Raw genomic sequence first — 25,875 nt, 5'->3', positions numbered from 1 at the left:
TCCATTCATAAAACTTTTATTCCACTTACATCAACTTAATACACATGTTCTGAACAGTTATGCTTGGATTGTTCATGAAAATTTCATAAGACATTAAACAAAGCTAGCCATCATCTCAAGTTATTTCCCTGTTAACTATTTTTACAGCACATGCATGTTAGGCAAGTATCAAAAAAAAAATCACAAAAGCAAAAAACCTAAAAAAGTTAAATACATGGGTTTTTGTTTTACTGCTGTGCTCGATATACAGTGTCATTATGAATATCAAGCAATTCATTTTTTACTGCATCTTTACTTGTACATTTGTTCTTAGGTTGCTTAAACCATTTAAATACAAATAAAATGTGTAGCAAAAATAATGAAAGCAACAGCAGGTAACTTTACAAATAATGGAATGTGAACCGTTTCTCCGTCCTTCTCTAGAGAAAGCTGACTGGGTTATCAAACTGTCTTAAGGAACACTTCAGCTGCAATCAAAGATGTACACTTGATTGGAAATTCCACAGATGTCACATGTTCCCCTGACATGCAATATCTATGGGACATCAGTTTATTCACAGCCATGTGTGCTCCAGCTTGGATATTCAGACTAACTACACCTGTGGCTGCAACATTGATTATCCCTTTTTTCCATCGTGACAGACCAATATGCAAGCAGTCATCTTTGCCTGACATAGAAAGCTGTTTTAACACTGGCCTTGTGGGAAGCCACAATGTACCAAAAGTACTATGCCAAACATGTAAAACTTGTATAAAAATTTCACAACCCTATATTGGCCACCTCAGATGAAAACAGATAAATTCCCCAAATGTTAACTGGCTCTATTCCCCTAATATTAAACAAAACCACATGGGAAATATAGAAATCCAAATAGAAGTAACATAAACCTGTCAAATCGTAAACAAAAACTATTTGTGGGACAGCATGGATGACAAATGGTCTACTGTTTAAATTTCAGAATGAGGCAGATGGAAATTGGAAGGCTGGTTAATTCTCCCCTCCTTCTCCTGCTTCAGCTTCATCTCCCTGGGTATCCGATGTCCACAACTGTTTAGGAAAGAAAACAGAGTAACAGGTACATTATTATACATTTATTACTAATAATTTGTAAGTAATTTTTAGAAAGAAGGTCTATGTCTTAATAATAGCAACTTCTAACAGGTCCTACTAAGCACTGTGGAGAAAGAAAAGGCACACAGTAATATGAATCTATTTCTTAGCTATGGCAAGATGGAAATTCAGTTCTAGGTGACCCAACCCTACACTGCATTTAATGAGCAAGTTTATGAACAGTGAAAACCCAAGTATCTTACAGGGCTCTCTAAAATACAACTAACAAGCAGGCAAGAGTCGGACCTACTGAACAGGTAAGTGAGAATCAGGAACTAACAGAAATTTCTTTCTCCTCAAGCAAGTTTTACATGCCTTTCTGAAGGAAAAGCTTCAGCAAAATTATCTCTCCACATCCAATGCTACAGCAAATGTTACTTTTTCTTCAGAACAGGCATCTAAAGGTTTTCTCTGTTTTTTTAAACCCCAAAATATTTCATAAAAATCTCTACCCCCGGCTCTGTTCAGTTAGTTGTGCTCCCCTTTAGCAACTTTAAGAACACTGAGCTGCCAACTTGGCAGGCAGGGCAAGGATGGAAGAAAATCAGGCTAAGCATGCACTATGCACAAAATGTTATTTTCAGCTCCATAAAATCATACTAAGGAACCATATATCAAGATTAAGTACCAGCTAAGGAAACTGAGCATCAGTTCCAGAGGAACAGTCAGTGCCAAGAAATTATTTCGTGAACCAAATTATCTCCATGCTGGCTGCCTCCAAACTATTCCCAGCCCAATATGATTTGTCATCTCTCACTTTATGGAGTTAGAGAAGCATTAACCAAATGATTCATGCTCTATAGTATAAGGTGGTAAAACATAAAACCAACCATTCTCTCCACTGACAGTGCTGTACCAATGAAGTCCTACAGAATGCCTTTATTTTTAAAATCCATCATCAGAAACATTTCATGCTTTCAGGAGCAGAAGGCAACAATGAAACCTGTACAAGATCAGTAGCCTTGTCCTTGCTCTGAACATAATGCATGGCATCTGCACCTACTCTTCCTTGCTGAAGGCATTAAGCAACAAGTTATTTTACTGAAGATAACAGCACACCAATAGTCTGTTTCTAGATCTGCACCGCAATCTTTAGTACATTATTATATTACTACATTAGTCCCAAATTCAGTGCTATTCTTGTAAGGAGAATTAGTAAGAACAATTCTATCATATTTTATCAGAATTCAGAAATCAGAGGTTTCTATCCTAAATCATCACCCCTAGAATACAGTCACAAGAGTAATTTAGGATGGAAAAGACCTTCGATATCATCAAGTCCAACCATTAACACTGTCAAGTCCACCATGTCCCCAAATCTTGACAACCCTTTTAGTGATGAAAATTTTCCTCATCTCCAATCTAAAATACACATTAAGACAAAAGGGCCTGAGTGCTAAGAAAGGGGCATTACCAATTTTACCAATTGAGACACTGAGATCAGTTTAACCAATCTGCTCGGGGTGGGAGGGAAGCGCCTAGGAAGAAGGACTGGCTTTTATTTAATAAAAGAAAACAAAATTTCATAACAGAGCAAAGAAATTATCAAGCAATTCCAGTAAAACAGATTTTGATATGTAAACAGCCCTCTGAACAGTTCTGCCTTCAGTCCCCACAGAGAATGAACAGACTTCTTCAGCCATACAAGACCTGAGGTAAGACAACCAACAACTGAGGAAAGTGCAACTGCACAGAACTGATCAACATGCTAAATCTCTGTCTAAAGCCCACCTATCTCAGACTTCACCACTTGCATAACCAGCAAAACAACCTTTTTTACATTTATGAAATTCACTGTAGTCTGTCAGTCACACACATATGAGAAGTTATTTTCTACCTCAAGAAGTTGTGGATAAACATGGAATCAATGCACTCGTACAGATCACACTAAGCATTGAAGGCAAGACACATCACTCATTCAAGAATATGGAATCTTGCATCTGTTTACAGCTTTCTCCTTGCAATGGAAAGCTCACATCAATTTTCAGGCCTACTACCCTAATTCACACACTATAGTAGCTCAGTCTGACTTCTGTTCTTGTGTGAAACAATTTGCTTTCCAATTGCTATGACAAGCTTTACATTATTTTTACTGGAAAGTTAGCAATTAAAGTCAGCTTCTCTCCTGTTTCAAAACCACTCATTCAGAGGGCAGCTCTTGAGCAATCCCACTCAAGGGGACAGTACACAGACACTGAGAGCAATGCCAACCCTCTATCTGTCTGCAATACAGAGGTTGAGAAATCACTTCCATTTGTTTTGTAAGCAACAAATGGAACAATAACAAGTAGTTTTTGCAGCAGTGTTAAGTTGCCATTCCCATGGAAAAGGCTCCAAAACACAAGAGAAATTAAATGTTAGATGCAAAAGCAGAAAGTATGGCAACTCCAGTTTTTTACAACTGCACAATTTTACCTGTAGTTATTTTTAAAGCAGTGCAGCTATTTTGCAAAGGTCTCTGATATCAGAAGCACAAAGTATTAACAAGGGGCTACATGTGGCAGCAATAAATGTTTCTTATTTTTTCATTTCTTGCTTGCAGCTCTTCTCCCCACAGACCAAGAAGTGAATTAAGCCATCTAATTACACTCTTGCATGTTTGCTCACATTTAAGTTTCATTTGCTTTAGATGTTTATCTTTGTCAGTTTTAAAGTTCAAAGTACGATAAAAAAATCCCACACACAAGATGAAGATTTTGATTATTCTGACAATTTACACCACAGCTTTGAGTCCAAGGAGGAAAAAAAATTAATTAAGACAGTTACTTTACAACTGCCATGGAAATAGCATGGCTCTGAACTTCAATTTCCATTTCAGCTTTACCAAAATTAAAGCCAAACAAAAACCCTCTAAACCACAAGTCCTTAAATGGACTTGCTAGCTTTGTTTCCAGTTTTCATGTAGAATCTCTTCCTTGCAGATACTTTAATGCAGAATAAGCTATATGAAATTTGACAGAAGCTTTAAGAGGCAGATGCCACTGTATTCTCAAATGCTGTTTAACACTGGGTAGTAGGTTTGATAGTCACAGTTCAGACTCATCATTTAAACATGCTACATTCCTTGAATAAAATAATCTGAAAAATGTGGTTAATTTGTCAGAAAATCATGTTATTTTAGTATGGAAAAAAAAAACCCCAAAACAAAACAAGGAAAAAAAACCCCCAGCAAACTAGGAAGGAAAAATATTTAGCTTAGAAGGATGATGTACTATGGACTTGTTTCTGAGTGACAGACACAGCTCCATGGCCAGGAACAAAAAGGACACCTTGAAGTACCAGAAGACCAATTCTGTAATCTATTTGCAAACTTTGATGATACTCACTGTCAAATTGTCTCTCAGTAACTGCATTATTAGCGTGCTGTCTTTGTATGACTCTTCACTTAATGTATCAAGTTCAGCAATTGCTTCATCAAAAGCCTAGTGTTATAAAAACAAACAACTCCATTAGCCATGTGACAAAAGGTTATGCAAATAATTTAAATGGAATTTCCCCCTCTTTGACTTACCGTTTTTGCAAGGGAACAGGCCTTCTCCGGGGAATTGAGAATCTCATAATAGAACACAGAGAAGTTCAGAGCCAGACCTAATCTGATGGGATGTGTTGGTTGCATCTCCTTTTTACTGATTTCAAAAGCTTCTTGATATGCCTGTTGTGATTGCTCCACTATCCCTTTGGGGAAAAAACAAACACAAACAAAACCCACAACAAGTAAGTAATTCACACACTGTAAGCAGGATACAATCAGGACTGTGTTCACACTTGCATGAAGAAACCATGTCAGGAGTGAACGCCTGTGAATGAATACTTTACCTAACAAGTCGCTATTTAATAAAGATTTTACTAAATTACATTTTCAAATTATTAAAAAGGAGGGAAGTTGTAACTGACCAAATTACAGGTTTGAGTCTCTTCCCAATGCCCTGTGACTACTTGTATTTTCAAATGATTGCAGCAGTTTTGTAGCACTGAAGATAAAACCCACCATATACTTGATACAGTACCACAATTTCAATGTCTTTAAGCACTGCAGTGCATTAGAGAGACACATTTTAGTCACAGGAAACACTGATGACCTTTGCCTGTCATGCTGAACCCTTTCAGAAACAGACATCTATGAGTCTCCATTCAAACTGCTCGGAAAAGATAGTGTGGCATATGTCAAATCAAATTAAATATGTATTTTTAAAAGCTTCCAACATAGTTCTATTTCCAGTGCAGATATGGAAAGCATTTTTACCTAACTTAGAAGTTCCAGTACCTATAAACTTTGAAGGGAGAAAAATTAATAATTTGGCTCCTTTATTTTAAAGATTAATCTCTCGTCACTCTTAACTGGTTCTGTTGTACAAGTTATTAAGACTTGGCAAAAACCAGCAACCACAATGTGTATATGAAGATTGAAGAGCTCAACAGTTCCCTTTCTCACTGAAGGCACATGACCTTAGAGCAGGTTCTGCCTGCACAAGTCCGAGATCACGGCCCAACACAGCCCACAAGCTGCAGGGGCCAGGGAGTCGCTGGATGCTGAGCACAAAGGGGCACTTGTTCCTCAGCTCTCCACCAGCATCTGAGAAAAAGGTGGGCAGAAAGTCATCCAATTCAGATGCAAAAAGGATTCCAACCCTAACATTTCTGGATCAAACCAGAAATGCATCCAGCCTGATGTCTGCAAGAGTGCAGTCACACATATTCAAAAACAAAGAAGGGAATTTTAAGGTAAAGACTCAAAAATACAGCAGGATTTAAGTAAGGAGTTTTCAGACTCCAAGTCTGAAAACAACTGAATACTAATACTCAGGATGTCTATGCAATCACCATTTGCTCACCTTTAGACAGTCACAAAAATTAAAGCATCATATTGTTCTCTTCCACATGGAAGAGTGAGGACATGCACTGCACAGTTCATCAACAGTGCTCTCTCTGCACTCACCACTAATAATGGAATGCTTCATATCAAACAGCTGCCCTAATGTCTTGAAAATGACCAGAAGTTAGTACATTGCAGTTGAGAAGAACTAGGTTTACTGCAAGTTAAATTTAGAAATTGTGAGAAATGTTTAACTCCTCTCATAATAGAAAATGGTGCTGTTTAAGAAAAGCAAAATAAGAAGAATGAAAAACAAGTAACTTCAGGAAATGAAGCTGAGAGTTTTATTTTCTAGTAATTTTTCTTTAACATAATTTCAAAGCAAAAAATGTATTTTTTTCTCCCTAATTGAGAAAACAGTTACCTTTTGAGCAACAATTTTGAGCACTTAGTGCATAATTCACTGTATTCTGTTAATTTTTAAATCAGTCACACAGTATTAAAAAGTTTTTAACTTTGAATTCTTTAGGAAGTGCAGCTCCAAAGTTAAAGGATAAAATGGAGTGAGGTACCTGCTTGACATTCCTGTCTCCTAGACTGCTGTAAGGAAGCCCCATCCGATAAAACAAACAATGTGGTTTATGAAGATAAAAATCCAATTCCTACTATTGGGAGCTTTATATTGTTGCTGTATTTAGTGCTCCCACTCAAAAGCCATTCTTTCCTATATAATTATTAATCAACTGCTCTTCTTCAAGGTCACAGACAACATACAGGAAAAACATGTGACATGAAACACTGGAGGAGGGGGATGAATTGAAAAATTGGAAACCCACCACAAACTGCTCAGCCAGGAGACTGGGTTAAATAAAAATAAACTTTAAAAGCACTTTAAACAAAGATTTTCACAGTCTAATTTTAGAGCCTGTTACTTAATCCTCAATAGAAAAAGAAACTTTGGGACTCAAAATATTGTACCTCCTATGCATTTGAACAGAGATCACTAAAATCACCGAAGGAAAACAGAGTAACTCTCTATAACAGATCTAAAGTAATGGTAACACATACAATTCTGCAGTCACCAGGACTGGCTCAGTTTGCATACAGTAAACATCAGAAATCAAATCCAGCCTTACATACTAGGTATGAGGATCTCTGTTTAACTCCCTATTATCCAGCAAGCTGGGAAAACTGGGCTTCACTGTGTAATGTGGATATAACACATGCCAGTAAAGCAGACACATCTATCCCCTTGAAATTATTCCATGTCTGTTTCACATCTCTGCCAGGCTCAATCTAGTCTGAGGTCCCACAGCCGCTGTTCTGTGCCACACTGGGGGGTTTAGCCACAGGCTGCAGGTGCTGCTGAGGGCAGAGTGGGGCTGCACAGCTCAGCATTCCTCACCCCTGTGGGCTCCTGCATCCCCAGGGCAGCCCAAGGCAGTCTGACACAGCAGGCTGGCTCTGTGCTGCTGTGCTGCTCCTCAGGGCACACTGCCAGCAGCCCTCAAGTGGCTCCAGGAAACAGCCTGGCTCTGTTTGCAGCGAGCTGCATCCTGCTAATGCACTGCTCTGAACTGAAGAGGACTCTGCACAGAGGCAGCAATGCTGTTAGGGTGGTTCCCATCACAGCAGGAAAGGGACTCAAAATGATGAATACCTAATATTAACTTTTTAAACTAAAATTAGGTGAAGGCAACTTACCTACCATTGTGAAAAGCTGCTTACATGAAAATATAAGAAATTTGAGAAAATAGAAGACATTTGGACATTAAACTATCATGTTTACAGAAGAAACTTTCCTACCAGTAAGATTAATTTTATTAAACCTTTTCTCCTCCAGGTTGTTTCTATCTCCTTGCTCATTGAACCTATGCAGACTTCCTATATTCTGTAGAAATGCAGGAGGAATGGCAAGAGTAAGTCTAAGAGGTAAAACCCCTAAGATTCAGGCAGACAGAAATGCATAAACCAGTGCTTCAGTGGTAAACCAGATACATGCATGTGGAAGTTGGAGACAATTTCAAGATTTTGTGACTCAGTGTCTGTTTTGTGCCTCCATTGGTACGTATGTGAACATTTCTGTAACTCATTTGAAACCCAACAATCTATGATTTTCCTTCAGAAAACAGGAAGCCTATTGCTAAAGAAATTTACACTCAAATCAGAATTACTCTAAAATTAGGGTTGTGTCATTACCCCACCAAAAGCATTTTAACTGGACAATGTTTATCTACAAGGTGACATACAGTACCTTTCTTGTCATCTCCAGCAGCAACTTCAGCCAAGTAACGGTAGTAGTCTCCTTTCATTTTCAAATAGAAAACTTTGCTTTCTGCTTGAGAAGCATTGGGGATCAAGAACTTTTCCAACAGAGACTAAAAGGGAAACAAAGAACACAGTGTTTTGAACATATGCTGAACCAACAACTCAATTATATTTCCATTTATTTCAAAGTCAAGACAGCTTCACTTCTTGCTTATTTTCTTCACATCCTACATAACAGTCAGCTAGAGAACGTGTTCTGGATTCCAATTCTAGATTTAAAAAGAATGCTGCATTGTGTGCCTTGATGGGGAGAAGGAGGCTGTGTCAATTTAGCAGATAAGTTTTACATGAGCAAAGGATGGCTTTCTATAAATCACTATACAGAACTCTGGCAGAAATAAGGTAGTCCAAAGACTCTGGGCAGAGGGTATACCATGGAAGAAAGCTTGCATCTACAAAATACAATAAAAGGATTTGATATCATCAGCTGCCAAATCAGAGACCTAATTATTTTACATACACAGGCAATAAATAAGCTTCCTTAGCCCAGCTCCCATTAACTTCAATGCTCCACTGGCATTCCCAGCAAGAAACCACAAGGTGAACCTGTATTCTTGCATTTCCAGACAGCTAACAATCTGACATTCAGCTCTGTAGCACTTCTATCTGACTTTATGTGCTGCCCTAACAGGTATTTCCATTATCTTCCAAAGCAAAGTAGCTCTCTAGAGTCACTCCACCAAATCCTCCCCATGGGCTGACATTTAACACCAGGTTTTTCTAGATTATTCTAACTGCTTGTTAACATAGCAAGTTAACATAGTTGAGGCAGTCATGTAATTTAGCAAGAATTCTATTATGATGAAAAGAAAAAGGAAAAAAAATCACTAGCTTCAACACATTCAAATTAAGGTACAAGCTTGTCAAACTTTGTGATATTGAGTGCTTGAAGTCAGACTCTAAAAGAAAAGCCAGTTATTTAAAAGTCAAAAAGGTACAGCATGCCTGAATAGTCAGAATTCAATCAGAAGCTGTTACATATACTTGGTGAAGGCTATGCAGAAAATAATTTTTTAAAAGAGGTTTTAGTACAGATTTTTGGCCATTTTTTCCTGTATAAATTAGATGACTGACATTGCAGTTTGGCTTCACTTTTTTAGCTTTTACTTCCAAGGATACCACAGAAACAGACAAACTAATTTAGTTCCAACTTACAGAAATGATGGCTGCTTAACAGCACTTTCCTCTCAAGGCCATCCAGCAGGTTAAATGAATGTCTCACAGGACACTGCTGGGACAGACTGCAACTACTGCACTGTGACTTGGACACCTGTGGTACCTGCTCTGCCCAGCAGGCCAAGTATTAAGCTATGGAAAACTGTAATTCACAGAAAGAGCAAGAAGAGCAAGTCTGGTCTTGGTTTTTGTTTTGGTTGCTTTTTTCTTTAATCAAAGTACTGCTAATTCATTTATATGAATAAGGATATTTATTGGTAGACTCAAACTTGCATGAAACTCCTCAAAATGAAGCTATCCATCACAGCATCTCTCTCATTTCTATTGCAGCAGGCAGATAATAAAGAAATCAGGCTGACAGACATGAAAGTCAGACAAGGTTCAGCCATGCCTGTGCTACAATGAGACAAAACCTGTAAGTGGACTTTCTTTAGTGGCTTCAACATAGTGGATTTATTTGTTTATCTTTAATATTAGGCCTTTTCAGTAGTGTGGGACTTGGTATATAGCTTCATTTTATAACCACACAGGGAGACACTGAAAAATCCTGCATGTCCTCACTTCCCATCCAAATGACAGCTGAGACAATTCCTTGGCAACAGAAGGAACTCAACACAAGCCAGTCAGCAGCAGAAGTATTTTTCTGGAGACAGTCAAAAGGGCTGCTGAGCTGCCTCAGGCCAAAGGCACCCTTCTGAGGGCATCCCACCACGCCAGGAGAAGAGTTCAGAGCCAGCTCTGTCCCAGTGAGGCTGGGATGTAGCAGGAGGCCAGCAGGTTTATGGGTCACACACCTCAACTCTCTGTGACTCCTTACACACTCTGCCCTCACCACTAGAGAGCTTCAGGGTTTGCAGCTACGACATTTTCATGAGTGCCAAGGACTTCCAGTGACAACTGAAGGTTGCCAGCTACTGAAAACAAGGCTTCTTATCAGTTTTTCTCTGTGAGACTTCAATTAAACCAGGTGTGTCAGTTTGCACCTACACTTCTGGCACCGTGGGGAGCTGCCCTTCTTCTGCATCCACCATTAATCGGCCAGACCAAAATATTTTTAGTGATTCCAGACACAGAAATTATTCCTCATCCCTACAGAAGGTCATTTGATTAAAATGTACAGCTCTACTCATTCACACAGCAGGAACCAAGCTCCAAGATTTAAACTTCACTTAGATCACAAATGAGGTGAAGTTGTTTGCAAACTGCATGGGTGAATTGCACCAGTAGACAGATAGGAGGGAAGACTACTAATTATCTTTTTAAACAGACCAACACCAGCAGGGCAAAATAAGCTTGAAGACTGTAAATCTTGTACTGCAGGAAGTTCTAAAGCCATACTGAATTTCAAAGACTGATGAACTGAGAAAATCCCTTTGAACAGCTATTCACAGAATATAGCCAATGCAGAGACTCCAACTCAAACTGCACTGGGAGCTTACTCATATTTGGATGAAAGAGTCTATTCTATACAAACATGTAGGACTGGTGTGCCACGTATCTCTGGAAGAATTTTATTTATGCCAAATACTTCAAAAACAGCAACAATAAACCCTGCAAGCAGATGAATATTTAAAAGCTAGCATGTGAAATGATTGAAAGGAGATCCCTACCCTATTATTTATTTGGTCATATAAATTCAGTTTCTTCTGTTTGTATTAGTCCATTTATTTAAGGATCTATTTTCTTTTACTGGCAGAAGTAGACACAGATCACTCCTTTAAAGTTAGCCTGAAGATTCAGGGTACAGATTTATCCAAAAGAGTGGCTGTGAAAGCATAACCTGCATGCCAGACAGGTAAGACCAATGAAACTACTAAACTTTTATCTGCCAACACATCAGCTTATGGGGAATACTGTTTATCTTGTGGATTTTTCTAAAAGGTTTAACTGCAAAGCATCTCTGGAGGATACATTTTTTTTCCACAAGGAGGAATATCTAGGTATTTAAGTTCTGTTGACAGGCTGTTTTTGCATAGCTGATGTAGTACCAGCAATACATGGCCACCTTCTCTCTCCCTTACGAGTTGATAGAGCAGTGTTTATCAGTATAGAGCTGATCACCATGCAGGCCACTGAAGCTGGAGCAGCTAGTCCAAGACTGGCTCAGTTAGGTGATCTGTATTTACTAAGCTGATGTGATCTGCATCACTGCAATGCATACAGCACCCTGACAACTGCAGTCCATGCAGCCCAGTCTACTATTATATTATGTGTAGTTAAGGTCTCATGCTTGTTCATGATGTTCCTTGCTACCATGTGAAACTCCCATCCAGGCTGGATATATACTAACACATGGGCAGTTAATTACAGCATCTCCTTCAGCATCTGCTAGGAAGAGTTTTCTGAACAAAACTAAACAGTCCCTGCCTTTGAAACCCCCCAAGGAGACAGCAGTAATTGTCAGAGCTTTTGACAGCAAGAATCTAACTGCTGTGAAACAAACCATACCATTGTAGTAACTAGGCAGATGCAGCAGCATTTTAGAGCACTTTTCAGCCCAAACCTGTAATACCTTGTCCAAGTGCTTCTAGCTCTTTTTGTAAGTCTTTTCAGAAAGATTTAATGGGAATTACCTTTTTTTAAAAAAGGATGTGCTAAATCTGACTATCAACTCTTACTAATATGCTGGCTGTCCAAAGATCAGGCTTCAACACTTCAGACCTGGCTATGACGAAGCCAACAGCTTTCTGCCTCTCTGCACTGTCCAACAAACACACTCCAACTCAGGAGATGTCAGCTGTGCCCACACACCATTGGTAGGATTTGGTATGTTCCCTCACCCTCAGCAAGTACTAATGGGAAGTCTTTGTCTCCAAAGTCATACCAGACACTGTCAGCATACAACTTGAATTATCCTGATGTTGAATTTCAATCCTGGCTTATTTTAAACACTAAACTGGAGAGAAATTGACTTCCTTCATTCTTACACATATTCTACTGCCTGAACAGGATACAGTCAACAGGTGGCAACATGAAGTACATCACATTCTGAGCCACTTTGATGAAAGGCTTTTCATCAAGGCTCCTGTGGTTTTGCAAGATCAAGTCTGAAAGGTTAAGAGTTATCAGACTTAGGAATGTGAAAGAAGCCTAACAAGTAGTTACCAATAAACCCCAACAGCCAACCTCCTCCTGAAATTCTGCCTTCTTCTTACTACAAGTGGACATGCTTCAGCTGTCCAACTGTGGTGAGCCCTGCAGTTGAAGACTGGAAGCCAACACAAAGACTTGAAGAGTCCTTTCCTGACACTTGAAGCCTAAAACCACTCTTGTTTTAAAAGCATTTGCATCTTTGGCAAATGACGTCTGTGGGCCAGAAATATACTCCCAAATCCACCATAAGAACATAAAATTAATTTTATTTTAATGTTCAATTTTGCCTTGTTGCTTCTAGTTCAGTGCTTATTTCCCTTTATTAAAGGCTTGGTCTCAGTACATGTTATTGCCTAGAAACTTTAGATAATTATTAATACACTAGAGATGATTGCATCAACAGCTCCATTTTCTATTTATAGATTTCCCTCTTGACAAGCAGGAAAATAAGAACAGTCATCAGATTCTAGGAAAATGTAGGAGCAATTAGTGGATAATACACAGTTAAAGTACTGGGAATGAGAAGCCTTACTTTTAAATATGAAAAAATTAATTATTGAGATATTTAAATGAATGAAAACACTACAACTATAGGAGAAATAAAAAAGATATTCTTGCACAAAAGAACCAAGGTGCAGAATGGGAAAACTCAAAAGAGAATACACTGATAAACTTTAGGTACTTTAAATACTATCAATTCTTCTCTGAAATAACCTGGCTTTTTGTTTACTAAACAAGCAGTGTTTTTGTTTTCATGCAGTATCGAAAGACACTAACAATAGTTATGTTTTTTCTAATTTTGAGAATGAATTACACAAGAGTACTAGCTGGACTTCAACTCACTTGTCAGCCCACCCATGGTATATGACATAGGGACAAAGATGACATGGAAGAACTCTTGTTTTTTAAATTCCTGAAAGACATGAAACAAACCGTATCTTTTTTAAGCTCAGCTTGACACGAAGTTAATATTTAATGACAACAGCCTGGTATTTTCAGGATGTAAGTAGCATTCTTCTCCAAGATGCTGTAAGAACACAAGAGGGATCATACTGGCTGACAGGAGTTCTCTCTCTGCTAACCTCACTGCAACACTGCCCAAAAGGGGATGCCACTAGAAAATCCACATGAACAAAGCAAGAAAGCCTCATGCTTCTCTTAGCCTCCATCAATGCCCAGGGATTTTCTGAGCCAGATGTGGTTTCTCTGGAGATAATAACATTTAAAAGGCTTCTTGTCCACATTCCACACATTGTTCAAACTCCCATTACATCAAAACAACCTAAATACCCACAATGCACCAGAGAAGAAGCTGCAGATACCTGTGTACCTGTACATTAATGTTACTTTTATTTTTAAACTGCTTCTCAGTTTCATTTAAAAAAATACTCCTATCAATTCCCATTAGAAGCTAGCAAGTGATTTTCCATGACTGTTTTCCACACAAGGATTAAGAAAGTTACAAGCTATAAAACAACACATACAATTAGCTACACTGCACAGACTGGCACACACACTAAAGAGGGTTTAATTAAACCATTTGTGGCCATTTTATTTACACACATTCATCTGAATTGTTAGAGAGAGAGACAAGAATTTGCATTTTTAAGAGGTAATATTTTTAGACAATCCCTTTCCAAACCCTGTTTTGACCCAGGCTTACTATGCTGCTCCTGATTACAGCTCTGCCCCGAGTTTGAGATTAAGGGCTCTCTAACTGCTGCCTCATGGGTGACCTCCATCCCTCTTGTGAAAACTAAAAGGACTGTTCTCAGCCTTCTACTCCAGCCAAAAGTGACACTACAGTTTAAAGTCACCTACAGAATTCTCTCTACTAGTTTGCTCACTAGAAGAGGAATATAAGAAAAGCTGTCAGTATTAGTGGCTACTGAGGCACTGGAGATCTCTGCTGAAACATCTGCTGAAGAAGGAAAGCAGCCTGCTGCCTGTTCTCAGTATCAGTTATTCTTTCTTCCCATCAAATTGGCTGCCCACAGAAAAAGCAGCAGAAGTTTGAGAAAGGTGATAAGGCTGGCTGGAAGAGATGAAGCGAGAAGCATGACCCTCAGCAGGAGAGGAATTCAGAATTTGGGACAATGGATCTTAAAGGGGAAGGGAAGAATTTGACTCTGAGTAATTTGCAGTGTTTATGCAACAGGGGGAGATGTGGAATTGCTAAGAGCAGGAGAAAGGTACACTTGATTAGCAGTTTCACTGTAGTCAATCTGGTGAAGATCTAGAAAGGAAATGAGCAGAGGAAATGAAGTCTGAGTAGCAAGACAGTAACTGAAAAAAAGATCTAAAAGGACTAATGGACAGAAGAAAATCCCATATGACAGAAACAATGGCAAGAAATTTCAGTTTATACATAAAAGTACTAGTAAACCAGTCTAAATGTGCTCCCTTAGAAAAGAGAACAAAAGCAGCATCACTATGGGCAGGCGAAGGAAACATGGAAGAAGTAGAACACCCTGAAAAATCATCTTCACGGTGAGACATATGCTGGGAGAGAGATACAAGTCAGTTAGAAGCAGATGTAGGTACAAAAATGCATACAGGGTGCTTGGCATGGACATACCACTGGTCAGCAAAACAAGAAACACACAGCACCTGAGGCAATGAGGAGCAGCATCTCAGTTCACACTCTTACAGCCACACATGTAGCTCCCTTTGCAGATCTGCCTTCCCCAGCTCAGACCACCATGCCCTTTACCAGCTAGTTTCTTCCACTGTTTTGCTTTCCAATTTGTGTTTATGGCAAGGGAGGCAAGCGTGCCTTATATCAGGATACACTCTTGAGATAATTTAAGACTCCTCAGGTGTTTCCAGCCAATCATTATTGTTTTCTACCAAAGCATGCGTAACAAACATGACAGTGAGGGAACCAAATTCTGAAGCACAGGTAAAAATACCTCCCCAATTTAGTAACCCACTCTGAGGAAACTCATATGAAAGGCAGCAGCTGTAAAGACACTTAATATAAAAACATTAGGATTAAAGTCTTAATATTTTTGATGCATCGCTATAGATCTTAATAAACAGTTTCCACTGAGGATCAAAGTCAATATGTAATTTTTACCTGTGCCTTTTTTTCTCAGCATCACCTCATTAAACTGCTTCTTGAATATTGGGGACTTGCATCAAAATAAAATGGTACCAGATTCATCAATCATTATTCTTTTCACAACATCCTCTGTAAAACTTGAGATAATAAACTGAAACCAACTGAGTTGGGTAAGATTTTCTGCCCAGGATGTAGTCTCAGCTACAGCTATTGCAGCTGTACTCCAAACCAGAACATGTCTTAAGACTCCACAGTTTTGGTCTCTAAACAAATATTAATAAAACTCCCCATAAATATGATGCAACACTTTTTATCCTTGCTCAGAAATAGAAGCAGGAGCCATTTATCTTTTAGCAGCTTGCACTCTGAGCAGATTTCAAACCTCCTGAAGCAGAATATGGATTGACTAGGGGTTCACTATACATACAGTGTTAATAAAAACATTTTAGTAGGAAAAATGCCATTTTAGCAATGTAAATCTGCACTAGGAGAAAATGACCAGTTGAAAGATCAGATTACCTTTGTTGACTCTTTTGTAACATAATCACAAAGGGTAATATCCAGGAAAAAAAACCCCATCACCACCAACTGACAACTCTTCTCAGCCTCATGTGAGCTGCCTTACAGAATCACAGAATCAAGTAGGTTGGAAAAGACCTCTGAGATCATTGAGTCCAACATATTATATCTGATAAAAAAATTTAAGAATTTACTGTTGGTCTCAGCAGAACATGACTTTTTTATTACTTCCCTTTGAAGAGGCATTGCCAATCTTCTGTCAGTTTTCAAGAAAAATAATCCACTGCACAAAAGTTAACATTCAGTTAAAAAAAAAAAAAGTTTAAGAAATAATCACAATCTTAATTCTGTTCAATCAACTTTAATAGCACAAGCTTTCCCAAGCTATTTAAAAATGGTAATCAACTACTGCCTGAATGGACAACCAGCTTCAGAGGCAGGAGCTGATGGGTGCCCACAGCAGAGCACAAGTAAAGCATTTGAGAACCTGTTTCACAAATGCACTTCTGGCACGTGCACGGTAACGAGACAGAAATTTCCAGATAAAACCAGAGATAGTGCAGTATTTGTCTGTACATATGTGCAGAGATAATGCACTAACTCTGCTCATATTCTAAATTTTATGTTTCTGTCACTTACAGCTTCCACATGCACAAGAAGCTGATACATTAGCAATGCAGTGTTTCTGCTTCTTAGATTTCTAAGCAACCAACCATTGAAACAAATACAATGATCAGCTTCACAAAATTGCAAGTACATGCAATGAAGTTCTTCCTTCAGCAGCACAAAGAAGATGAAGAGTTATCTGTCACAGGTGACTAAACTATCAACTTACTTTATTTTGCTGTTTAGAACTGAGTATCAGCAGTAGGTACATAAAGTATTTGAACAATGAAGGCTGCTGTCAAATAAAGCAAGTTGTTACTTCGATGCTTTTGAACAGTATAAGCACTCTGTACCTTTTTACTGTAAATCAAAGCAAATTATTAAACATTAATGCCAAATGAGATTAGTACAGCAGGTTATAATAAAGGTGTCTGCTACTTGCAATAAATGCAAGAAGATGCAGATACATGCACATATGTGTTTACCCATGTGCAAGCAGAGTTAATGTAAGAAGTAGCTGCATTTATGCAGAGCACCTTAGCTGATTTCATGATAAATGGGAGCATTAAATATATGTGTTAACATTATGGATACCCTTCTTGCTAAGATTAGAATAAATTAAAAACAACACAAGTAATCTCATATTTAAACTGATCCATGAATGATGATTTAATGATCAAAGATTCAACAGTTTTTGCAACAGTCTAATCACTTACAAAAGTAAAGGAAATTAGTCTAGCTTAGGCACTGCTTTCACTACAGGCAAACAACAAAAAAAAAACCCCAACAAAAACCAAACCAACAACCCAAACCAAAATAAAAAAACAACAGCCAAAAAAACCCCCAAACCTGAAAGGGTGTAGCTACAATGAGGGAAGTGAGTGAAATAATGAGGTTGATACAAATTGCCTCTGCTTCCTACCTTCAATTCATATGAGCAATGATACCAACCAAACCCTTACTGAAAAAGCCAGACTTGTAGAGTTCGACAAAAGCTTAAATTATAACTACTCTTCTAAGTCAGCAAATCCTGGCTACATTTTGCTCTGCAATATATAAAAGTTCATTCACAGAAGCATTTGTGAACCAGAGTACTCACATATTTTTACATATGTCACTAACACATTAGCAATTACTATCTTTTAGTGCAAATTTTAACAACTTGAGATGACATCTTGAGTTTTATGTCCAGGTTAGAGCTCCACAGCACAAGAAAAACAAAGATATACTGAAGGGACTATGGGGCTGGAGCACATGAGGGACAAGGCAAGGCTGAGAGAGATGGGTTTCTGCAGCCCAGAGAATTCCAGCAGATCTTACTGCTGCGTACAGCTGCCTAGAGACCATGGAACCAGACTCTTCCTTGAGATCTACAGTGACATCACGGGAGGCAGCAGACAAGTTGGAACTTGAGAAGCTCTGCTTACATGCAAGTATTCTTTCCTTAACAACATGAACAAATATTAAAACAGGCTGCCCAGAGAGGCTGTGGAATTTCCATGCTTAAAGATTATAAAAATGTGACAGACAAGGCCTTGAGCAAAGTGATCAAACTAGATCTGTTCTGACCAGAGTTGAACACTGTGACCTCCCTTCTAACCTCAATTCTTCTGGGCACTGAACTCCCAGATTTCAACACGTTAATCACCCCTTTCTGTGACTGACATTTCTGCAAATAGAAGGTTCTACAAATGTCTCCCCTTTTTTCTGAAAAAATGACACAGAACTCAAAGACAAAGTGCAATAAAAAATAAAAAATTAAGCCAGCCTGAAGGAATCACAGAACTGAAGGTAGTGATTTTCAGTCAGAACACAATTTTCTGTTAGTAGCAGATATCATCATAGCAAGAAGGTTGTATGGTAACCTCAGTCTACAGGTTAGCTGTGCACTTTAACTATCAGGAGGACACACTGAGCATGCAGTGGCTGAGTTTTAAAAAGACAATTTTCACATGTGCATGTCAAAAAACATACGGCTTCCTGTAGGAGAGAAGACCAAATTTCCTAACCCTATCATTAAGAATTATTAAACATTTTATAGAACTTAACATAGTAACTTATTAGATGTTTGCAGGCAACTAGAAAATTGTTCCACAGTAATTTGAGAATGATGGCAATAGGCATTGATTCTGTGGTATGCTCTTTAAAAAGCCATTTAGATGTGTTCGGAATGGAATTACACCCCCTTCCCCCAGTGAACTGCAGCCCCATGACAGGTTACTAAACATTCTACTCCCCCTCTCAAGCAATATACATAAAAAAGATATGGAAACCTAAAGTCACTAATCTGAGATATAACTGAACCTTCTGCTCTCACGTTTACCACTTCTAAAAAGCATCCATAACAAGTGCAAAGAAATCTCAAGTATGAGCGCACAAGGAGTACATTTTTAGGCTTCTGAGGGTGAAATTTGGAAGAAATAATGTAGTGAAGAAAGCAAACAATTCATCTTACTGGACGGTCCTAAACAACACCATTAACCTGCTGCTTTTCTGGCAGGAAAGGAGTGGGGGGGAAAGTGCTGAGTAGCACCAATGTGTAACAGTAACTCCAGAAGGCTGAAGGGCAGCCAAGGTTTGCACAAGTTCTCCAGACCTTAACAACTAAAAGGGAAAAGAAATGGTGAAAGGGTGCTTGGGTACTGCCAGAGGAGATTTACTTAGGGCATTTCTGCAGTGGAACTTGGAGGGGGAAGACTGGGCATCGGGCAAGGACATGGGAACTGTCACATAATGAGCACTTGGAGCACATGCAGGGACTGCTGCAGGATGTGCCAGCCTGGAAGAGTGCAACTGTCTGCAATTATATCCATACTAATGCAAAGATAGCCAGTCATGTTTTCAATTATTAGTTTACATTTAGCTGATGTAAGAGACATCCTGAAAGCTAACAGAGCTCTTGAGAACTTCAAACATACATGCAGTACAGGGTGTTAGCTATTCAAAGACCTCTCCATTCTTCTCTATACTTCAGAACCCTTGTTAGCTGAAAAACTCAGCTTACTGCAGATTTAATTTGAATCACTTCAGTTACAACTCACTTCTCTGCTAATGGCAGTTTAAAGAAAATCCACACCTGTTATATTAATAAAGATTTTTATTATGGAAATGACATATGGAAGTTGACTATAGATCATTATACTGGTACTTTAGACAGACCCTCCTTTCTACTATAAAAATTGAAACAGAACTTAAAGCACACACTTAGCTAACATGAGGAAAAGTATTTAACTAAAAGCCTAATTTCCTGTATCAATTGGAAATTTTCTATAATACTCAAAGCACTTTTCAGATGTTCAAGTATGGCAATGTACTTCCTTACACAGAGCATCACACACACTGTATTACTACTGAAGAATTTGGAAATGCAGTCTTCACGGCCACAGTGCAAGGAACTTGTACTACACTCAATGTGCCACAATTATTTGACGTTTACCAGCAGTACCAGACCAACTCCAAACCAGAGCTGGTTATATTATGCTTTAATATATTTAAATGCATATGGTGCTGGAACAAGATATTTAAGATGTCTCTTCTTTGTACAGCAGCACTCTGAGGCTGCAGGAAACAAGAGGATGTGTTCAACTCTTCTGTAGAGTTGTAGATGTACTCCATGGCAGGCTGAAGAAAAGATTCAGGAAATGGCAAGGATGCAGATGCTGTCTTTTCCTGTTGCAAGGTCAGTGTAAAGGAGAAAAATAAACATTTGGAACTGACCACATAACTATTAAAACTTTTATGATTGGGCCCAAGAGGGATGAAGCAAGAAAGAAGTTCGTCATTAATTGCCCCTACTCGCTCTGTAAATTAGTAGAAGAGATGGAAACAAAGCCCAGGTGGAGTTTGGTATATTTGGTATCTACAGGATTAGAGGAGCTATTTCTTCCAGTACAGTAGATTTCATTCCAATAAATGAGGGAAGAGAGCAGGAAGCTGCAGAGGAGCCAGCTTTGGCCACACTCTTCTACTCACAAACACATTCTCTAAATTGCTTTCCTCCCTTCAACACTGAAGTTAGGACGGCAGTCATTCTCAGCTGTGATGTAACACCCCTGGGCATTAAACATTACTTAAGACACTAGCAGACAACTGAAGACAACAACAGCTCAAACAGAGCCACAGCTTCAATAAAAGATACAGAAGTTGCAGAGCTGCTTTTGTACTCTAATTCATAAGGCTCATGATTAAAAGCTTTGAAAGTTTAATATTTCAGGTCTTATTAATTAATGGTATATGTCACACCAATTAAGATTGGGTAAGCCCCACTTTTCACTTCTGTGAACAGTTGTAGATTAGATTATGCTGCATAAAAATGACAGAGAGCTTCTGAAAAAAACCCCCAAAACTAAACCAAACCCGACTTCTACATTTGCATATAGCATTGTACAGACTCCTGTGTTCATGTTAAACAACTGAATCTTACCACAGTTCTTTTTTTCTCTGTGTCAGCCACATTTCTAGGTAAGAATGAACATGCATAGGATACTTCAAGAAAGAAAACAAGAGTATAGTTTTAAATATAAATCTAAATCTTCAAAGTAATTGGCAACATCAAAGGTAGCACATGTCATTTAAAAGTATTTTTATATCCTATCATTTGAATACAAAAGTTGTAATTTTTTTCTTTTTAAATGCAAGTCTAAAAAAGTAGTTTTATTACTGCTAATCACTGCTTAAGGCATTCTTTCTTCTGGACAGTAATTTTTCTTTAATGTATTAAGAAAACTTGGACTGGTGATGTTAAAAATTAGTCAGTCATTAGCTTCTTAAAAATAGTAGCATGTCAAAGAACAGTAACTTCTTTGAATTATATAGGTCTCATTAACACAAAGAGAAACTCAAGTCCATTTTGAGATTCACAAGATTTAACAAGATTCCCCATCCATATTCCTCCCCTCCCGGGCACTCTAGTTGCAGCAAACTCAAAAGCTGGGTTTTGTTTTAGTTTTCGTATTTAGCATGCACAATAAAAGCTAGTTTCACCTTAACCTAGTTTCTATTATCAGACAAAAAAATTAATTGCAAACACTAAATTCTTCTAAGGTTTATAAGCCCAGATTTAATTAAAACAATTTCTTAAACCAAAACATAGTTTACAAAAGAATTTCAGACCCTGAATTGTAAGCATCCACCCCCACCCCAACTTTCCCATTAGTAAAAATAATTAAAGAAAGAAATAACAACTAATTAGGATGCCAGATTCGGATCCTCATTTCTTGGCTTGAATAGATGAACCACCACTTTACAACACAAGTACTAGTCAATCAGTTCTTTCCTATGAGTAAGTTCTGCATTTCATTTTCAGAGTAGAAGTTAAAAGAGCTATCCTTCCACGAGATAACAAAACATACAAAATTGGGTGTGTTACAGTAACCATAGCAGCCAGCCTGAACTGGAAGCCAAGACTCAGTTACCCATGTTGACTCCTACAAAACCTTGGAGAACCAGCCTTCTAGAAGCTATCACCACCTGTATAATTTAGTTATCTCACACATCAAGCAAAATCTATGCTACTCATTGATCTTAACATTCATATGGTATCAGACCTTCAGGCAGTTAGCTATTTAACGTTCCCTCATGCTGCATGTCATTCTGTCACCTGCAGGTGATCCCTTGTCACATATGGGATGACAGCCAGCAGCATCCACAGTGCAGTGGACAACTCTATTGCTGACATAACCTCTACCTCACCAGAGGCTGTAGGACTCAACAGCTGCTCCTTGCGTGCTCACTGAAGCACCACAGGAGTGTGCAGCTGAAAAAAACTGACAATCTGGAATAAGCATTTGAAAGAGGTTTGGATTCCATAAACCAACCTCCCAATGAAAATAGAGTGCTGCTTGCTGTACACATGCACATATTAACATAACTACAAGTCTCAAGAAATGCCTAACTTGAACACCCTTTGAGTTTGCTACAGAAAAAATTTAAGCTTAAGCAGGTATCACAGCATTTCTACTGCCTCTTCCTGCAAGCAATTTTCTGCACGGCTGAGTCATAACTAACATTACATCATCTTACCCAGGGAGGGGCACAATTTCCGTAGAGTAAGAACTACCTCTTACAACCACAGCAGCATATTAAAATTGCAGAAATCGAAGACATCTTAGGATACAAATACTGCATTAAAGGGGAAGGGGCACTGGGGGAGGAGAAACCCCCAAACTAAACCTGTACACAGCTCAGTCTCAGGGAAATATGTTAACCTTTCATAACTACTACTTTACATACAATAACGTTTCTACATGCCTCCAAGTTTATTAGCATTCATAACTATAATTTGTATATAAATAAGCAGCACATTAGAGGGAAAGAAAAACTCAAGACATTTTTTTAAACCTTATTGTCAGAAATAGCATAGGAGACGACAGCTTTACTGACAGACTAGAAATAGTCCCAGAGGCCCAGCACCATTTACTCTGCAACTCTAAGTAAAAATGGATCAACAGTTTCATTATTTCTCACCAGCACATCATTGCAGATGTCTCTTAGCTCGGTCTCAATTTTCTCTCTGTATTCTCGAGCCATCTGCTGTTTTTTCTCAGCGCCTTCCGTCTTTTGTTCAATACTTGAGACGACTCTCCAGGATGACCTACGGGCTCCTACAACATTTTTATAGGCAACAGAGAGAAGATTCCTCTCTTCGTTGGACAACTCAGCTCCTTGCTCAGTCACAGATTTCATGCAACTTGCCATGTCATCATATCTTTCAGCCTGCTCAGCCAGTTTGGCCTTCTGCACCAGCTCATTTTTATCCATGCTGATATTTCTAAAGAGGAAAAATAGTGAGGCATTATTCAGACATTGGTCAAGGACAAAGGCGTTTTAACTTCATAGGCAGAGCAACGTGTATTCTCTAGTTTGGAACTGTAAGAGGTACAACTGAAATCCAGCACAGAGGGCATACTAGCAGCACTGGTTGCTCAAACACATGGACACATGGAGTAGAGAGTTAAAAGTCACTGATTCCTCATGAAAAACTGTAAACTTTTAGAAGTATGTTATTTTAATAAACACAAACAAAAACATCCAAAGGTGAACTGAAACCAAATAATTTCTATCTTATGCACAAAAATGATCCTAATTCTTGCCACCACTCTTTCATAAGACTACATTATCAGTGCAGCAAAATTGACAAAGAAAATATCCAATAAGAAGCTTTCCACAGGAGACAACCCAATAAAGGCTGGACAAAGAATACCAAGGAGCATTCTGAGCCTTAACAGAATTGGTTACATGCAGAGGTACTTCACATAAACATCTGCAAATTAAATTCCACACTGAATGTTAAAAAGTCACAGTGCAACAAATATCTAAATTGTGAGTTGTACACGTTCCCACAATGCTAACTCCCTTTCCCAAAATGGGAATCCCCATAATGGGATATTCTGTGTCAGGTATTGCTGCTCGGCCTGGGAGGCTGTGCTTTCACAAACAAAAGAAAATTTTACTACTTAAAAATAAGACCTCAACATCAGTATTTCAGATAGCACAACCGGGCAGAAATGCTTCATAATCTATCCTATTGGCACTTAAAAAAAATTAAAATAAATCAAACTCTACTAAACAGAGGTATTAAGAAATTTCTTTTGACAGAGGAAGTAAAAATACTTCTCCCTGACTCCCCACCCTTCTGTGTATCCTAACTTGATCATTTGGAGGAATTGGTAATGTGCTTTGGGGATACATTATCCTTTAAAGTTTAACAAGATTATTAAAGCATGAACCAGTTTTGGTAATGAGTGCTTTATCTATTTCTCTATGTTCCACACACCCCAATCAAATATTTTCATTTTAAACCACTTTTGCCATTATACGTGACGTTAGGAGAAACAATGGCAGGGCTATGTTCAGTCTTTGGGAACAAATTAAGCACATTTTAACATTTCAGGTGACTGCAAGTTGTAACGGCTCCTGTCCCCAGCAGGGAGGCACAAACCGAGCGTTTGCTGCCCAACGCCCGTTGAAGAGCTCGCCCACACCGCGCGCGGCGGGGTTAAGGAGCCATTTTAAAGCAACCGTATGGCGGTGGGGATTTACCGCTCGCCATGACCGGGCCAAACGTGCTCGCAATGCCGGCCCCGCCGCCAGCCCCCGGGGCACCGCAGGCTGCCGCGGCAGCATCCCCGGGCGGGCGGGCCGCCCGCCGCCCCCGCGGGCTGGGCGCTGCCGCGGCTCCGGCACGGCGAGCGCGGTGACAGCAGAAAATGGAGCGGCCCGGGGGCGGGCGGAGCGGAGGGCGGGGCGGGCGGGCGGCCCCGGGGCGCTGCGGCCGCCCCTCCCTCCCTGCGCCGCGCCCGCCGCGGGGACACCGAGCGCCGCGCCCGCCGCCTTTGTCACGGCGGGTGGGCGCCGGAGCCCGGCCCGCCCCGATCCCGCTCCCCTCCGCCCAGCGCCCCCGGGGGAGAATGCCGCGTCCCCGCCCCGGAATAGGGAAAGCCCGCGGGTCCAGCCCCGGGGGATTCGGCGCGGGGGAGGGGAGCGGCGGAGGAGGAGCCCGCTCCAGTCCCGGGGGAGCCGCCGCTCTCGCCCGGACCCCTCGGCCGGGGCGGGGAGGATGAGCGGGGGGTTGGGGGGGGAAGGCCTGGGCGTTGAGAGGGGGGGTTGGGGGGGCCTGGGCGGAGGGAGGGAAGCGAGAGCGGCCGAGGGGCGGCCGCCCCGACTCTTCCGCGCCCGGGTAGGGTTCCGGGCCGGAGACCACACCCGGCAGCGCCCGCCGCCCGCACCCCGGCCCCCACCCGGCGGGGGCGGCGCTGCCCTCCCTGCGGGTACGGGGTCGCCCTCACCTGCCGCCCCCTCCGCCGGCGCTTCCCTCTTTTTTCCCGGCGGAGAAAGGCCCTCGTCGCCCCGCGCAGCGGTCCCCGCGACCCGTTCCCTCCCCGCTGAGCCGCGCCGGGGGGAGCAGGGCGATGTCCCCCGGCCGCTCCGCTCAGTGCTCCCGACTGCCGCGTGCCAGAGGAGCCGGTTCTGGGCGGCGGCCCCGTTACCTGTGCGCGGCGGGCGGGCGGGCGGGCACGGGTGCGTCGGTGCGGGCAGGCGGCCGGCGCGGACTGTGCGGCTCTGGCGCTCGCGGCGCTGCAGCCTCGCTCCCTCCCTCCCTCTCCCGGCGCCGCGCACGGGGCGTCTCCGCCAATCACCGCGCCGCTCCGCGCGGGCCGCGCGCCG

The 25,875-nt window shown here is 40.4% G+C and overlaps 1 protein-coding gene across 2 annotated transcripts; it reads right to left on the bottom strand.

The window, feature by feature from the left end:
- Positions 1-25,831, bottom strand: YWHAZ (tyrosine 3-monooxygenase/tryptophan 5-monooxygenase activation protein zeta). Of its 2 annotated transcripts, none has more exons than XM_071421482.1 (6): positions 25,698-25,831; positions 23,176-23,479; positions 8,179-8,302; positions 4,623-4,786; positions 4,438-4,533; positions 1-1,048 (listed from the first exon to the last, which is right to left on the bottom strand). In XM_071421482.1, exons 2-6 carry the CDS (start codon positions 23,467-23,469, stop codon positions 989-991), a joined length of 738 nt encoding a protein of 245 aa, XP_071277583.1. In that variant the 5' UTR covers positions 23,470-23,479; positions 25,698-25,831; the 3' UTR covers positions 1-988. The 2 variants fall into 2 exon arrangements, with proteins under 2 accessions (XP_071277583.1, XP_071277584.1); XM_071421483.1 differs by lacking the exon at positions 25,698-25,831 and adding an exon at positions 25,497-25,630.
- Between the last annotated feature and the right edge of the window lie 44 nt (positions 25,832-25,875).

Source organism: Agelaius tricolor, unplaced genomic scaffold (assembly GCF_023055355.1).
Source record: "Agelaius tricolor isolate 1412-34295 unplaced genomic scaffold, bAgeTri1.0.p SCAF_2, whole genome shotgun sequence".
Lineage (NCBI taxonomy): Eukaryota > Metazoa > Chordata > Aves > Passeriformes > Icteridae > Agelaius > Agelaius tricolor.
The sequence above is the reverse complement of the archived record's forward strand: the minus strand, read 5'-3'. Positions and strand labels throughout refer to the sequence as shown.